The sequence below is a fragment of the Brassica napus genome, chromosome C5 (assembly GCF_020379485.1).
Source record: "Brassica napus cultivar Da-Ae chromosome C5, Da-Ae, whole genome shotgun sequence".
Lineage (NCBI taxonomy): Eukaryota > Viridiplantae > Streptophyta > Magnoliopsida > Brassicales > Brassicaceae > Brassica > Brassica napus.
Genome location: NC_063448.1, coordinates 18,025,811 through 18,042,055, shown reverse-complemented (window position 1 = coordinate 18,042,055; position 16,245 = coordinate 18,025,811). Strand labels below are relative to the sequence as shown.

The following is a 16,245-nucleotide window of genomic DNA, read 5'->3' as shown; positions in this document are numbered from 1 at the left end:
AGATTGTTCTGTTTAGAACATTATCACTTTGAAACAAAACATTACTACAAATTACAGAACATGACTGCTGAAAGAAAGATTCGAGTTTTAGAGGATCTAACCAGCAACTATTACTGAATCCAATCTGTTTTGCCTTCTTTCTCGAACTGTTTCAGATCCCAAGTTCCATCAACCCACTTGGCATCCTGAAACATGATTTCTGTTGGTTGGCAAATCAGTCTTGTCTCGTCCATTATCAGACGCGGGGAGATTTAGCCAGCACCTCCTCTAAATAAACGGAAGCAGCCTTGGAGAGAGAGAGAGAGGGAGAGAGAGAGATCATGTTAGATCGTGGATGGTCGATTAATGGAGGTTTTAAAGAGTATAATCGGTTACTGGTACTGTTAGGAAGAAGATGAAAGATCTCAACTGCGCAAACGAAGTCGCCACGAGCTTTAGAGTCAAAACGGTTACGGGCCTACGAAACCAAAAGCACAAATGTGAATCAATGGGTTTTATACGAAACAAAATAATATAATACTAGATTTCTGACCCGCCCTTAAAGATATCTATTCTATTAAAATAGTAGTGTGACCATTGATAAAAGTATAGTCCAACTATTATTTCTTTTATCTTTATTATTATTTAGAATATTATTTATTATGCTTTATGCCATTAGACCTATATTTAAATTACCAATTGAAAAGACCTAAAAAGATGTAAACAAAAAATATACCCGCCCTTTTTAAGGGCGGGTCAGAATCTAGTATTCTATTAAAATAGCAGTGTGACCCATTGATAAAAGTATGGTCCAACTATTATTTATTTTATCTTTATCATTATTTAGAATATTATTTATTATGCTTTATGCCATCAGACCTTTATTTAAATTACCAATTGAAAAGACCTAAAAAGATGTAAAACAAAAAATATACCCGCCCAGAATCTAATCTATTCTATTAAAATAGTAGTGTGACCCATTGATAAAAGTATGGTCCAACTATTATTTCTTTTATCTTTATCATTATTTAGAATATTATTTATTATGCTTTATGCCATTAGACCTATATTTAAATTACCAATTAAAAAGACCTAAAAAGATGTAAAACAAAAAATATACCCGCCTTTTTTAAGGGCGCGCCCTTTTTAAGGGCGGATCAGAATCTAGTCTATACTATTAAAACAGCAACATGACCTATTGATAAAGTTATGTCCAACAATTTATTTTCCTTTATTTAAGGAGCCTCTAATTAAGTAATTTGCTTAGTGGACACATATTATGTAACGCCAATTTGCATAACCGTTTCTTTTTAGTTAATCTTAACCGTTTGATATTAATGCCAATGGAGAATATCAAATGCTGTCCTTTTTACGGTAATTTATTATTTGGACAGTTGGACCACGAAAAATTAAATCATACATGTAACTACATTAAATTGGTGACTAATTAAATCATACATAATTACATTAATCTGGTTAGTACACGTAAGATGGTTCACATTATATTGATGTTTCTTTGCATACAAATAATTTCTGGTCTAATTCGTCATCGGTCCAGATCATGCCTATTCACATGTAACTCCAGTTGTATAATAATGTGTACACATCTCAATAAATGTCGAGAATATGATAGACCATAGACTTACAATATAACTTTATCCAACAAGCATTGGTTGAATTTGGTAACAATATGACTTCAGATTTTCAAACCAAAAGTGATACCAAGATGAAGGAACACAAATATATGTGATAGTGGTAATCAAACGAGATCACCGAATTTGAATTACATACGTGTTTGTTATTATATACAAAAGATATATACAAACATGAATCAGTTTATCATATTTTTATTCAAATATAATATTAGATAAGATGTTTTCTTTTCAAATCTGATATTTTTTTTTCGTTTGATTTTGGTGGACATATACTCAAATATTAATGGCCTTAGATCTTAAAATTATATAGTTCCTAACGTATTTATGATTTAAATGGAATGAATTCTAAACAAAACCCCTTATAAATGGAACAAATTAATTTCTGTAACAAAGTATTTAATTTGTTTTTATTAAATTTAGATATACCCTACGTTTTTCTATAAATATACACTACCCACTACGTTATGATAACCATACATTATATAATTGTATATATGTTTTCTAATATATAGTTAAAATAAAAGATATACCCGCAGAATCTAGTATCTAGTATCAATACTATTAAAACAGGAACATGACCTATTGATATAGGTATGGTCCAACTATTTTAATACAATTATTAAAACTTCTTATTAATCATTTAAGATAAATATTATACAAAAAAAACATATATATGACTAAAAACACAAATATAAAAAATTAAATTTCAACAAAAATGTAAAACAAAAAAATATAACCGCCATTTTAAAGGCGGGTCAAAATCTAGTATCAATATTATTAATACAGAATCATTGTTATTTTTTACCCTCAATATACCTTGGAATATTACTTAAATGCCACTGGACCTACCAACCAATAAGAAGCTATTTATACAATCGTTGTTACTCTTCAGTTATTTATTCTACTTTATTTCCATAATTATAGGAACCCACTTCTTATATGTAGCGACAGTTATGTTTAAAAATAACTATTCCTATCTTTTGGTTTAAACATATTCTGATGATTAATATATATTCTTCTATCATCACAGAAAAAAAAAAATTATACTATCATACTCAAAATTAATTCTTTCGTTACATTACCACTACATGAATCATAACTAAGAAAACCATATACATTATAATAATAACAACGAAATGGTATATGGTTCTACAAAAAAGTATTACTCATTTTCACAAACTTCAGTTCCATTCCTAACTTCTAAACAATGTAACTAACTCCACAGGAAAATATTTAATATTTTAAAATTTAAGAATACATTTTATTTTAGATAAATAAATATAATTAACTATATTATCAATTTGAAGCCAAACGATCACAGCCTATATATTTTATATATAGTTGCCGTAAGAGTCTTTTTTTATCGTAATCTATTCTATTAAAACAACAATATGATCTATTGATATATGTATAGTCCAACTATTTTAATACAATTATTAAAACTTTTTATTAATCATTTAAAAGAAATATTATATAAAGAAAAACACAAATATGACTAAAAATACAATTATAAAAATTAAATTTCTAAAAAAATGTAAAACGAAAAATATACCCGCCCTTAGTATTTTCTTAAAGTCAATGCATATTTTCATTTGAGAGTAATTTGTATATATCGATAAAAATTATTAAATAAGACAATTTCTCCAAAAAAATTAAGAAGCTATTAGACAACGACTGCTGCCTCTCTAGTATTCTATTAATTCTGCAGCATGACCAATTGATTTTTGTTTGGTCCAACTATTATTTCAACGAAACACCTTTTTTTATTTTAACTGATTCGAATCTATATTTCTCAATGTAACCACCACAATACCGCCTAATCATCGGGGGCCACCACAATGCTTGGAATCTATAACTGCATCAATATCACTTAACTAACAAATGCAAATATGTAGGCAACAACAAAGAATTAAGGTAGTTCAGTTTTATCCGCTCTTTGTTTCCTAATAATCTGGAACATATTATATCTAGATTCTGGATCTAATCACCATTTAAACTACCTACTAATCCGCAGCCAAACGTTACTTTGATCGATTTGTTTCCTAGTTGTTTCCTAATAATATAGATCATACCATTTTTTCCTGAGTATATATCCAACAAATAAGATTATTCAAGGAATCAAATCGATTATTCTAAACTGAATTTCGAAATTTGTTTATCTAAATCCTTATCCCATCAAATATGCCCTCATATTTGCAACAATTTTTTAAACAAATAACTTAATTTTTATCTTAACTGATAGCGTTTACGTCGCCATCCTCACTTATAAATATCTTTTCTACAGACTCAACTCTTAACACACTTCCTAAAAGCGGTTTTTCATAAACTTAATCGCTGCAAAAAGTACCTTTAAGCATGGAATTCACAACTGTGGCTGGCGTCACACCATTCAAGTCAGAATGGGTTATTGAAGTTAAGGTGCTCCATACCTGGAAGCATTACACCAAACTTTCAGGAGAAACATTGGAAATCATTTTGTTTGATGTACATGTAAGTCTCATAACTTATATATATATATCCAAATCTACTATCTAATCGCTGGACTTTTATATTGTGAAGGGAACAAAAATTCATGCATCCCGTAAGAAGACATACTGGGATAAGATTGCAAAGAAAGTACATGTTGGAATGTGGAGAAACATTGAGAATTTCTCCGTTACTAACCCCGGTGCTACCTACAGGCCCACCAATCATCAATACAAGCTTAATTTCATCTATGGCACTGATGTCACTCCATCAACCCTGCAAAACGACATCATGATTCTCAGTTTGGTTGATTTCCAGACTATTCAGCAGGGAGTAGAAGATGAAAACATCTTTATTGGTAAGTATGATAATTTCAAGTTTTCAAAATTTATAACTTCATTTCCATTTTTTTTTCCAACTTGCAGATGTTATTGGAGAAGTCACGGATTTGGGAGGTCTTGAAACCGTTCTGTGCTCGGGTAAAGAAAGAAAGAAGATTGAGTTCAGTTTGACAGACCTTGTGTAAGTTATCCCATTGATTTTTTCCTTAAATCATATATTACTAAAAACTTAATAGTTTGACATATTTTTATTGACAGTGGCCGTAGGATTGCCTGTTGCCTATGGGGAAAGTTTGCTGAAAGCATTCATGCTAATTACACAGCAGCTGGTGAAGAGACTGTTATCTGTCTCTTACGTTTTGTGAAAATCGGGATCTATAGAGGTTTACCGCCCGTATCACTTAACATATCATATTATCCTACATTAAGTATACCATTTTACAGTTTTCTAATTAATGTGTCTTTTTCAACCCTCCAAATTTCAGATGAAATTCAAATTTCAAATTCATTTGATGCTTCTCAAATCTTTTTCACTCCAATAGTGGAGACTGAGGCCTTTTTGAAAAGGTATTTAGAGTGTTTATAAAATGAAAAGCAATTGTTCTGTTGATTAAAACAAGTTTATTGGTTCACATTTAATAGGGATGTTGCATCCAATGCTTTAACATTGGTTGAATCCGAACAAGACAAACTTGAAAGAGAGATTAGACGCACTAAGTGGAGGCAATACCCAATTTGAGACATTGTAGAGCTACTTCAATCAACTGAGGTAATAGTTTTGATTCAAAGTATATCCTAACCGTATGAATGCTTAAAAGACTACCGTTTTCTTTTGAAAATGTAGACTGAGCAATGCAGAATCATTGCCACAATTTATGCAATTGACAAGGATTGGGGTGGTACTATTTTGGATGCAAAACTTGCAACAAAAAGGTCAATAAGATTTCAAAGAAAGTTCAAATCGTCAATGGGAATGAGATAACAACTCATCTGTGGTGGTGTGAAAAGTGCGACGATAAAGTCACTAAAGTCTTGCCAAAGTAAAACCTGCTTTACTTGCTTTTGGTTGTGTACATTTTGATTTCGTAAGTTGCAAATTTTAAATATGTGATACAGGTTCAGGGTTCATGTAAGGGTGAAAGATGGTACTGGAGAAGCTTACCTCATGCTGCTTGACTGGATTGCAGTCGGAGTGATCCCTGAAAATGCAGCTGCCTTGCTCAACAGTTCATTTGATGAGGTAATAACCTGTATTCCACATATACATTATACACTCGCAATAAAAAAGCCAGTTCATAATTGACATAATACAAAAAAAATCCTTTATGTACTAAAGCGCAAGTCGCATGACGAATTAGAATTTGACACGTGGACTAAAAAATAAAAATAGTTTAAAATAAAAATAATGAAAAACGAAAACTCAGAAGGCTAAATGTTTATTTGACAAAATAAAAATATTCTCTTTGGCCACTTCGTTGGCAGTTCTTCTTTCCCACCATGATCACCAAATAACTACCTACATTATTTATATTTGTACGAGGTTATATATAACTGCATCTTGCTTCAAAAACTGCATCTTGCTACAAAAAACAGATTTTCTCTCATTCTCATATCCACAAACCCAATGTAGACATGCAAGCTTCTTCGCCTAGACAGATTGTTCTTCATATCCTATTTTTTTTATTTTGTTTCTGATTAATATCTTTGGATCTCACTCTTTCTCTATTTATACCATGGTCTTTATTTATCAAACCTCACCTACGTACAAGATATAGCAAAGCTTTTCTCTGTCTCACATGTTACTCTTCGAAAATCTTTATCTTACTTTTCAAAGAAACTAACAGATAACGATTGACTGATATGCAAATTTCAAAGATGTGAAAATAGCAGAGATCTAACACTACCCAAGAAGACTATCAACAAAAGTGGAATTACAGGTATAAATATCGTATTTTACTAACTTTTTATAATAAAGAAGAATCGTATGTTGTATTGTTCTCTTGGATTGATATTTGTGTTTTCTTCATGTTCTGGCAAAGATAAAATAAAAATCATAATGATAGCATCTATAATATTATTCCATTTGCAATTTTCTGTTGAAATGCTACCTGAAGAACAAGTATACCTTTCTTGGTTTATTTAAAATCATAATTATGTATAATAAGCAGAGAAATTAGAATCAGATGTTCTTTTAAATAAAAATATAATATATTAAAAATAAGATTCATAATTGATATTTTACATACAGTGTGAAACTGAAATTTTGCAAAAAAAAATTGCATTCCAAACTAAAAAAAAATTCAGAGTAAAAATATTTACATTCAGTTTATGTATATTTAAGCATAATGATCAAAGGAACCAAAACTCTAAATGTTGTAGGAGAAACATAACAAAAGATAACACAAACCTTGCAACCAAGTAAAGTGAATTGAAAATTAAACTGAAATTTAGAAGATGACTATTAATCACTTTGTTCGTCTAAAAAAGGAGCATGTTACTATTATTCTAATAGAACTTTAGTATTATATGTGTTGTCTACAAATATAAATACATTGAGTATTAGCATGAATCGGGTAAATACATTTTGCTAAAAAACACATTGTTGTAACATAATAAATTATTCCTTTTTTTCCCGTACGAAGTACGGGTAGAATACTAGTTGTCTTCTAATACTGAATATTACAGCTACAAGATATTGAATCTTTTCCTGAGGCTATTACTGGTTTGGTTGGGAAGACTTTCATGTTTGGTCTTTATGTTGAGAGTAACAATGTTGCTAGCAAAGGTGGGATGTATAAAGTTGGTAAAGTATGGAAAGATCTAAGTATGCTACTGACTGGTGGTAGCACCACCGAGTCATGGACTCAGTCTGATGTTGCAACTACTAATTTAAGTGGTTCACAGGTATGGTTTAGTATTTTAAGACTGATATAAAAATAACTTAATTTATATTAATGCACCATATTGATATGTAAATTTGTGAAAGACAGGGTTCACTTTTAGCTACGTAAAGTGAGGCAAACGAAGACACTGCAGTAACCCCATCATTTAAACGCAAACAACAGTTCAAAGAAGGTGACAATGACATAAGTTCTACAATGAAGAAGCAGTGTGCTAGAGTATTTGTGAAGAAAGAAAAGACCACCAATGAGAACTCAGGCTCCAAGAAAAGTGGCTAATGAAGTATTTAATGGTTCTTTCTTTGTTTTTTGTTTCTGTTTAGCATTATTTTCAAATAAGTGCGGAGTTGCACATTTTTTTAAGTTATTTAATCTTTCATTTGTAATAAGGAATTCCAAGATTTGAATTACTTTGCAGTTATTCTGTTTCAATTTGCACTACTATAATAGTTTCAGTTCATGTCATTGTGAATTTTTATTCTAAGAAATCTATCTACTTTCACTGGCAACACCATTCATATGCAATTTAATAAACCACTTAAAACTAGATAAAAAACATAACAGGGACTACAACTAACTGAAACTCATACCTGGAATTTTGTTGTGAGTCGGACTCTATCTTTGGGTCCGATCAACATCCTCCGCTACATCTGGTTTATCTTCCTCCAGGTACAGGGGAGTGGCCGGGTTGGAGCAACTTCTATATTAGTAGAAATGTTTGAAAATTGTGTGAGAAAATCAGCACAAAATAATAGTTCATGACAAATAACTTATTTTACTGGTTTCATGTTATTTATTGATATCTCGTTTCAAAAAGGAAAATCAATACTATTAAACTAATTAAATTATCCAATAATAAAGAAGTTAATTAGCTAACCCACGTGCTCAAAAACGTAATCCTAACACTCAACAGAGAACGTCGATCGATTCTGAAAAAAACCCATGGAAAACTAACTTCTCCAGAAGCAGTTACCATTACAACCAAACATGAAGAACATAGAAGACAATACAAGGAAGAGGAAAACAAATCATCAACCTACATGTTAAAGTCCATCAGATTCTGATCTGTCTATTGGAACCAAATCCGATTCTGCCTTTAGACCAGTGTTGAGAGATGTTTCTAATTTAAATCCGACATTGCCAAGTTGAAGGAGTACCACTACAAGAAAATCTGTATATAACCACAAATTAGCTACAAAAAAATTGTGGCCGACGATTTTAAGCTACGAATAGCCACAAAATAACAACAAACTAAAATCCATAGCTATTACGTAGATTTTTGTGGCTAAATAGCCACAAATTACACTTTGTAGCTAATTGAATTTAAAAAACCGTGATTAGCCACAATTTGTTTTGTATATCTACTATTAGCTACGATAACAATTGTGGAAAATAAGAAGACACAACATGATTTGTGGCTATTTGTAGAAAATTGAAACCCTAAGCATACTTTAAACCCTAAACTTTTAATTTTAGGTGATAAATTAAAGATAAACAGCAAGTAATAAGGAAAAAATTTAAACATTAATAATAAATTTTACAAAATTTCAAATATAACTATTTTATATTTCAAACTTTGAACCCTAAACTTAACTTATAAGTAATCTTTATCTATAATCCAATACCTCAAAATTCTTAAAAGGATATATAATAATTTTATATCATAAGTCTAATTTTATAACTTGATATAAAATCATTTATCATTACTTTTGACTCTTAATTAAATTTTACACATTAAAAATCGAATTACAAAAAAATTTAGAAAAATTGAATTGCAAACATAAAATGGCTTTATAAATAATACTTAAGATGTTTTTACAATTAAAATAAAACTAAATACAATATCTATATAATCTTTTAAATGCATATAAAAGAAATTAGGAGCATCAAAAAAGATAAAAGAATACTAGTTTCTATTGGTCACTCACCTGTATGACATGAGCAATGTATGTATTTAGAGTATATGTTTATTTGATTGATATCAGTGACGAGTAAGAAACCAGTCTCGAAGGAGATCGAAGTTTGGGTATAAGGATGAGTGGTACGTAGGCAAATCGAACCTCCGGTCAAGTTTGATATAGCCAAGAGACCAGGAGCAAAGAGATACCGTGCATCAGTTTAGATTTAGGTTTTTTATTAGGTTTTCAAAACCAGTTTTAATTTGTAAACCATATTGAAAATATTATTGGAAATAAAAGAAAATAAAATAATTGGTTTGTTTTTAGTATTTATTGTAATTGTTATTAATTAATTAATTTGATTATAGAAAAAATGCATTTTAATTAAATTTTATAATAATGGCAACAATTTAGTTTTGTGGCTAATTGTAGAAATTTTTCTAAGGTTTAGAATATGGCTTTTTGTAGCGAAAAGAGCAACAAACTTGAGTTAGCGCTATTTGTAGCTAGTAGCTACAAAAATCGTTTGTGGCTAAGTCGTAGAAATAGAGCAACAAATAGCAACACTTATTCGATTGCCACAAGCTCATAGTCAACGTATTTTTTTTTGTGGCGATTTGTGGCTAAGTGTTAAATAGCCACGAAAATTAGTCGGTAGCCACAATATTTTTCGTGGCTAAATACATAATTTCTCGCAGTGTACTCAAACATTTTACTCAACCATCAACCGGCTTCAGTTCAGGAAATACATACTATGGTGCTTTTTCAGGACCCTTTTAGTGTTATAGTAAACTGTTTTTTCAGTTTTGTATTCAGTGAATCAATATATACTCAAATTCATGCGTCTATCATATTGTTGATCCACCTACAGACAAAGTAAAGGAAAACAGCCTCAATTGTTCTAAGAGAATTAAGAGGAAATGGTAACGGGTGGATTTAAAACATATTACAGAAATTGTAAAGTTTTATATTTAACAACTAACATTGGTATTTGTTTATTTTTGTGATGGTGAGGAGGAGATAATAACAATGACACTGCTCGGTTATCAAACATCATATCAAGAAGAAGTACATGTCTCACAATTCAACCTAAGAATCTTTTACCAGTCTTCTCCAATTCAGACAATGTCAAGAAACATAATGAGAAAATGTGGTTTACATCTCAAGACTACGAGTCAGAAGAAGAAGATGACTTGGAATCATCCCTTTACCACAATTTCTTTGGTATGCATAGTTATATGGGTGTTTTTATAAACCTGAAGCAAGCATTTGATAATCTTTTGTTTATTATATACAGAGGAAGGTGAAGATTATAGTGATCAGAGTTATGATGTTAGTAGTGAATGTAATGATTCATATGAAGTAGCATCTGATGACATTCAAGAAATATCTGATACAAGTCCTGTACCAGATGAACAAAGGTCTAGGATTGCAACTATGGCCGAGATATTTAAAACGATGTTCCAGGGAGGTCAATCCTCATCTACTGCACCTCTGCCTAACCTAAAGACTACAAGTAATGAAAACTTTTTCTACATTTGTTTTCTCAGTATTGTTTCTATGTTTTTACCTTGACCATCTGAATTTATGATTTTTTAACAGAGTACTTAGATAAGGGAGATCCTACTTACAAATGTGACTACTGTGGTTCGAAAATGTGGTATGGTGAACGCATTGAAAAGAAAAAAAAAAAGACCAAGAAACCAAAATTTTCTTTGTGTTGTGGACAAGGTCAAGTTCAGTTACCATTACTAAAGGAATCACCAGAGATCTTGAAAAGATTGCTACATGGTGATGATGAGATCAGCAAATATTTTCAGGAGAATATCAGACAGCTCAATATGGTTTTTTCATTTACATCTCTTGGGGGTAAAGTGGATAGATGTGTTCCTCAAGGACATGGGCCAAAGATGTTTCAACTTCAAGGAGAAAACTATCATTTAATGGGTAGTTTAAAGCCACCAGCTGGAGAAGAAGCCAAGTTTTCTCAACTCTACATTGTTGACATTGAAAACGAAATTGACAAAAGATCTTCCATTATAGGGTATTTTCAACTCATTATTATCGACCAAAATATTAATGGTTATTATTCTATATTACTTGATGTTCTTATACTGTCAAACATCTTAATTTTGATGCAGGAAATACAAGAAAAAGGCTGACAAGGCAAAAAAAGAGAGTCTGAGAAAAAAGGTCACTGAGATGATAGTTGAGATGCTAGACCAAGTAAATCCATATGTGCATCAATTCCGTTCAGCCAGAGATAGGTTCAATACTAACCCTGAGACTACTTTTCATATGAGGATTGTTAGCAGTCGAGAAAAAGATGGGCGGACATATGATACTCCTTCTGCATCTGAGGTTGCTGCACTGATACCTGGGGATTTCAATTTGGAAATTGATAAAAGAAATATTGTTCTTGAAGAGAAGCAAACAGGATGGCTTCAACGGATAAGTGAAATACACCCTTCCTATCTAGCACTACAATATCCTCTTATCTACATATGGTGAAGATGAGTTCAGACTTGGGATTGAAAAAAGAACTACAGAGGCTACAGCTAAACTGAAGCGGAAAAATATAAGTATGAGACAGTGGTATGCATATCGGATTCAAGAAAGAGACGGGGAATGTCATACACTTTTGCACTCTAAAAGGCTATTCCAACAGTTTTTGGTTGATGCTTATACAACCATAGAATCTAACCGGATGTGCTTTTTGAGGATGAACCAGAAAAGCCTTAGATTAGATAGCTTTGATTCTATTCAGCAGTCTGAAAACCATGGGAAGACAGATATGAGTGAGCAAGGAAGCCGCTATTTGTTACCAGCCACGTTCGTTGGAGGACCAAGATACATGAAGAATATGTATTTGGATGCAATGGCGATATGCAAATATTTTGGGTTTCTTGATCTGCTTATAACTTTCACATGCAATCCTAAATGGCCTGGAATCACCAGATATGTTCAACCACGCAAGCTCAGTCCTGACGACAGACCAAATATTCTATGCAGGATTTTTAAGTGCAAACTGGATTCTCTTATGAGAGATTTAACAGAAAAATGGCTACTTGGAAAGACAGTCGCATGTGAGTTTAAAACATGGTTGTTTTAGTCTGATATAATATGTTATACACTGTGGTTACTAATGTCTTCCTCTTTTTCTACTGTAGCTATGTACACAATTTAATTTCAAAAACGTGGTCTGCCACATGCTCATATTCTGCTGTTCATGCATCCCAAATCTAAATTTCCTAAACCAGATGATATTAACAAGATCATCTCAGCAGAAATACCAGATAAGGAGAAGGAACCAGAGCTGTTTGATGTGGTAAAGGATATGATGATTCATGAATTCGCCATGCAAGGAAAATGGTAAATGTTCAAAGCTTTATCCAAAAGATTTTGTGGAAAAAACTTCAGTGAACCGAAAAGGTTTTTCAGTTTACAGACGGCGTGAACAGACTGGTTGCTTTGTTGAGAAAAATGGGTTCAAATGCGACAACAGATATGTGATACCCTATAACAAGAAATTATCAGTTCGTTATCGTGCTCATATTAATGTGGAATGATGTAATCCGACTGGTTCTATTAAATACTTATTCAAGTATATTAATAAAGGCGCGGATCGTTGTACAGTTACTGTTGAGCCACCAGAAAAAGGAGGAGCAACATGAAAGAAGTCAAATGATGGAACTACTGGAGTTGATAAAAAAACGAGATCAAAAACTTCTTCAACTGCAGGTAAATTTCGTTTTTCTCTTTCTTACAATTAATTTTACTTCTCAATCAGATCAACTCTGACACTAATTTTGATTATTATTATTTTAGATATGTTTCAGCCTGCGAGGGGGCTTGGAGGACTTTCAGTTTCCCTATTCACTATCGATCAGTACCTGTTGAGTGAAGGCAGTGGCACCTACCAGGAAAGAAGATTATTTTTTTTCAAAGATGATGACACTTATGAAACAGTAACCAATCGCGAGCTTATAGAAGATACTATGATCACTGCATGGTTTGAACTGAACAAGGTTAGTGCTGTTGCCAGAAGACTCACTCTAGCAGAAATCCCAACAATGTTCACTTGGAATAACAAGGAGAAAAAGTTCCACGACAGACAGAGAGGATTCAGTATTGGTAGGATCAATTATGCTCCAAGGAAGATTGAACAAGCTTTCTATTTGTGTGTTCTGCTAAACATAGTTAGAGGTCCAAGAAATTTTGAGGAGATTCGATCATTTAACAATGTTGTTTATCCTACGTATAAGGCGATGTGTTGTGCAAGGGGCTTACTTGACGATGATCAAGAGTATATTGATGACATTTTCAGGACGAGTTTCACATAATCAGCTTCACATTTGCGTCATATGTTTGTTATGATGCTGATGTCTGGTAGTTTGTCAGCCCCAGATGTTGTTTGGGACAATACATGGGAAGATCTGTGTGATGATATCGAGTATAAACGGAGAAAGCTACTAAACAGGCCAGGTATAATATAATTCTATTTTTATGATATCATATTCTGGAAATTTGAAGTTGAATCAGTTTATATTTGTTTTTTTGTAGATCTATGTTTAAGTGCCCATGAAAAAAAAACAGTTTGCCCTTCTTGAGATTGAGAAGATTTTAAAGAGCAATGGATTTTCTTTAGATCAATGGGAAATTATGCCAAAGCCAGATCCATATATTTGTGGGAATGACAATGTGCTAATTTCAGATGATCTGAGTTATGATAGGGAGAAGCTGAAAGCTGAGCATGACAGAGATATTGTTAAACTAACAGAGGAGCAGCGGAAAATTTATGATGAGATTGTTGATGCAGTTGTAAATGAAAAAGGGGGTGTGTTCTTTGTTTATGGATTTGGTGGAACTGGTAAATCCTTTCTGTGGAGATTGTTGTATGCAGCTATTAGATTCAAGGGAGAAATATGTTTGAACACTGCATCAAGTGGGATAGCTTCTCTATTACTACAAGGACGGAGGACAACACATTCTAGGTTTGGAATACCAATAAACCCAGATGAGTATTCTACTTGCACGCTTATTCCAGGAAGTGATCAAGCTAACTTGGTGAAAGCAGCATCTCTAATCATTTGGGATGAAGCACCAATGATGAGTAGACATTGTTTTGAGTCTTTGGATAGGAGTATGAAAGACATTATCGGGAACAAGGACAGCAGGCCTTTTGGTGGGAAAGTTGTTGTATTTGGAGGTGATTTTAGACAAGTTTTGCCTGTCATTCCCGGTGCTGGACGACCAGGAATTATAATGGAGTCTCTTAATTCATCATATTTATGGAAGCATGTCAAAGTGATGAAGCTAGCAAAGAACATGAGGCTACTTTCTGAAAACCTGTCTGCAGAAGATGCTAAAAAATTAAAGGAATTCTCAGAGTGGATTTTAGATGTTGGAGATGGAAAGCTTGGAGGAGATAATGATGGAGAAGTTGTAATCAATATTCCAGATGAGTTTCTTATTACTGATGTAGATGACCCGATTGAATCAATTAGCAAAGCAGTTTATGGGGATCTTGTTTCCTTACAAGAGAATAAAGAACCAAAGTTTTTCCAAGAAAGGGCAATTCTCTGTCCCACCAATGAAGATGTCAACAGGATTAACCAATACATGTTGGATAAACTGTCAGGTTATACTATTTACATGGATAAGTTTATTTTGGCTATTGAAATCATTTTTGATTATTATTTAATTTATGAGTTTGAACCCTGCAGAAGAAGAAATGATTTACTTAAGTTCTGATTCAATTGATGCTTCTGATAGATTTTCAAGAAATGACCAGGCTCTAACTCCCGATTTCTTAAACACCATCAAGCTTTCTGGTCTCCCAAATCACAGTCTTCGCTTGAAAGTCGAATGTCCGGTGATGTTGTTTAGAAACATCGATCATACAAACGGTTTGATGAATGACACAAGACTCCAGATTACAGAGATGGATGATTTATTGGTAAAGGCCAAAGTTATCACAAGAGAAAAGGTGGGAAAAACTGTGGTCATTCCTAGACTTTCTATTACACCTTCTGATAAGAAATTGCCTTTCAAGATGAGGAGGAAGCAGCTGCCTATTGCAGTTGCATTTGCTATTACAATAAATAAGAGTCAAGGTCAATCGCTATCCCATGTTGGTTTGTATCTACCAAAAGATGTCTTCTCTCATGGACAACTATATGTGGCTGTTTCCAGGGTTACATCAAAAAAGGGATTGAAGATTTTGGTTGTTGATGATCAAGGAAAGCCTAAGCGTGAGACAAAGAATGTTGTTTTCAAAGAGATCTTTCAGAATCTCTAATTCTAATGTTTAGTTTTCAGTGTGTTTTTAACTTATTCAATTTATTTTCAAACAATGTAGTTAACTTGCAAACGTTGGAAGTTTTTTATATATCTCTTTAATCTTTTCATACATACAAAAGCACACAACAGACATACAAACAAACTGTTGGGTCGAAAACGGTTACGACGAAGTTAACGTCCAAATCCCCGCAGAATACAAGTATGTCTTTCCGCATCAAATCATGCTCGGTCAAGAAAACGTCGCAACGTATGTTCCCGAGATAAAGCTTCATTTGAATTCTATTTAGATCAAACATAAGCTATCGGAAACATACCCAGACCAGCTACGGATAGGTCCGAGTATGACGATCAGAACACGGACGAACCAAGCTCGGTCATTGCGCAACTACCGCACATGCACGCTGTCCGATCGCTACGTAGCGGCCGAGCTCGAGCCAAGCTCGGTCGCTACATAGCGACAAGCGTCCATTCCGCTCGGTCGCTACGTAGCGAGCCAAGCTCGGTCGCTACGTAGCGACCGAGCTCGAGCCAAGCTTGATCGCCACATAGCGACAGAGCTCGAGCTAAGCTCGGTCGCTACGTAGCGACTGAGCGTCCGTCCCGCTCGGTCGCTACGTAGCGACCGAGCTCTTCCGAAACATCGTTACGACATTAGTTCATGCATTCTCGTCTACCCTTCAATGCTATCTCCCGAAGACCATAG

At 33.1% G+C, this 16,245-nt stretch overlaps 2 protein-coding genes and 1 long non-coding RNA gene across 3 annotated transcripts; 2 read left to right on the top strand and 1 right to left on the bottom strand.

Moving 5' to 3' along the window:
- Positions 1–4,157: 4,157 nt before the first annotated feature.
- Positions 4,158–9,104, bottom strand: LOC111206425. The gene is made up of 3 exons (XR_002658663.2): positions 7,932–9,104; positions 5,604–5,689; positions 4,158–4,376 (listed from the first exon to the last, which is right to left on the bottom strand). It is a non-coding gene; the product is annotated as an uncharacterized LOC111206425 (long non-coding RNA).
- A 235-nt stretch (positions 9,105–9,339) lies between these two features.
- Positions 9,340–15,540, top strand: LOC106429681 (ATP-dependent DNA helicase PIF1-like). Its single transcript, XM_048757280.1, has 2 exons — positions 9,340–14,880; positions 14,966–15,540. The coding sequence occupies exons 1-2, from the start codon at positions 13,821–13,823 to the stop codon at positions 15,538–15,540; spliced, it is 1,635 nt and encodes a 544-aa protein (XP_048613237.1). The 5' UTR covers positions 9,340–13,820.
- Positions 10,388–11,750, top strand: LOC111212319. The gene is made up of 4 exons (XM_022713833.1): positions 10,388–10,463; positions 10,537–10,755; positions 10,842–10,899; positions 11,381–11,750. Exons 1-4 carry the CDS (start codon positions 10,388–10,390, stop codon positions 11,748–11,750), a joined length of 723 nt encoding a protein of 240 aa, XP_022569554.1.
- Positions 15,541–16,245: the final 705 nt, after the last annotated feature.

Coding starts and splice junctions, on each gene's coding strand:
- LOC111212319 (XM_022713833.1), top strand. CDS start 10,388: ATGTGGTTTACATCTCAAGACTACGAGTCAGAAGAAGAAGATGACTTG. Junction 10,464..10,536: donor CCTTTACCACAATTTCTTTG/GTATGCATAGTT, acceptor TATTATATACAG/AGGAAGGTGAAGATTATAGT. Junction 10,900..11,380: donor TACTGTGGTTCGAAAATGTG/GTATGGTGAACG, acceptor ATTTTGATGCAG/GAAATACAAGAAAAAGGCTG.
- LOC106429681 (XM_048757280.1), top strand. CDS start 13,821: ATGAAAAAAAAACAGTTTGCCCTTCTTGAGATTGAGAAGATTTTAAAG. Junction 14,881..14,965: donor CATGTTGGATAAACTGTCAG/GTTATACTATTT, acceptor TGAACCCTGCAG/AAGAAGAAATGATTTACTTA.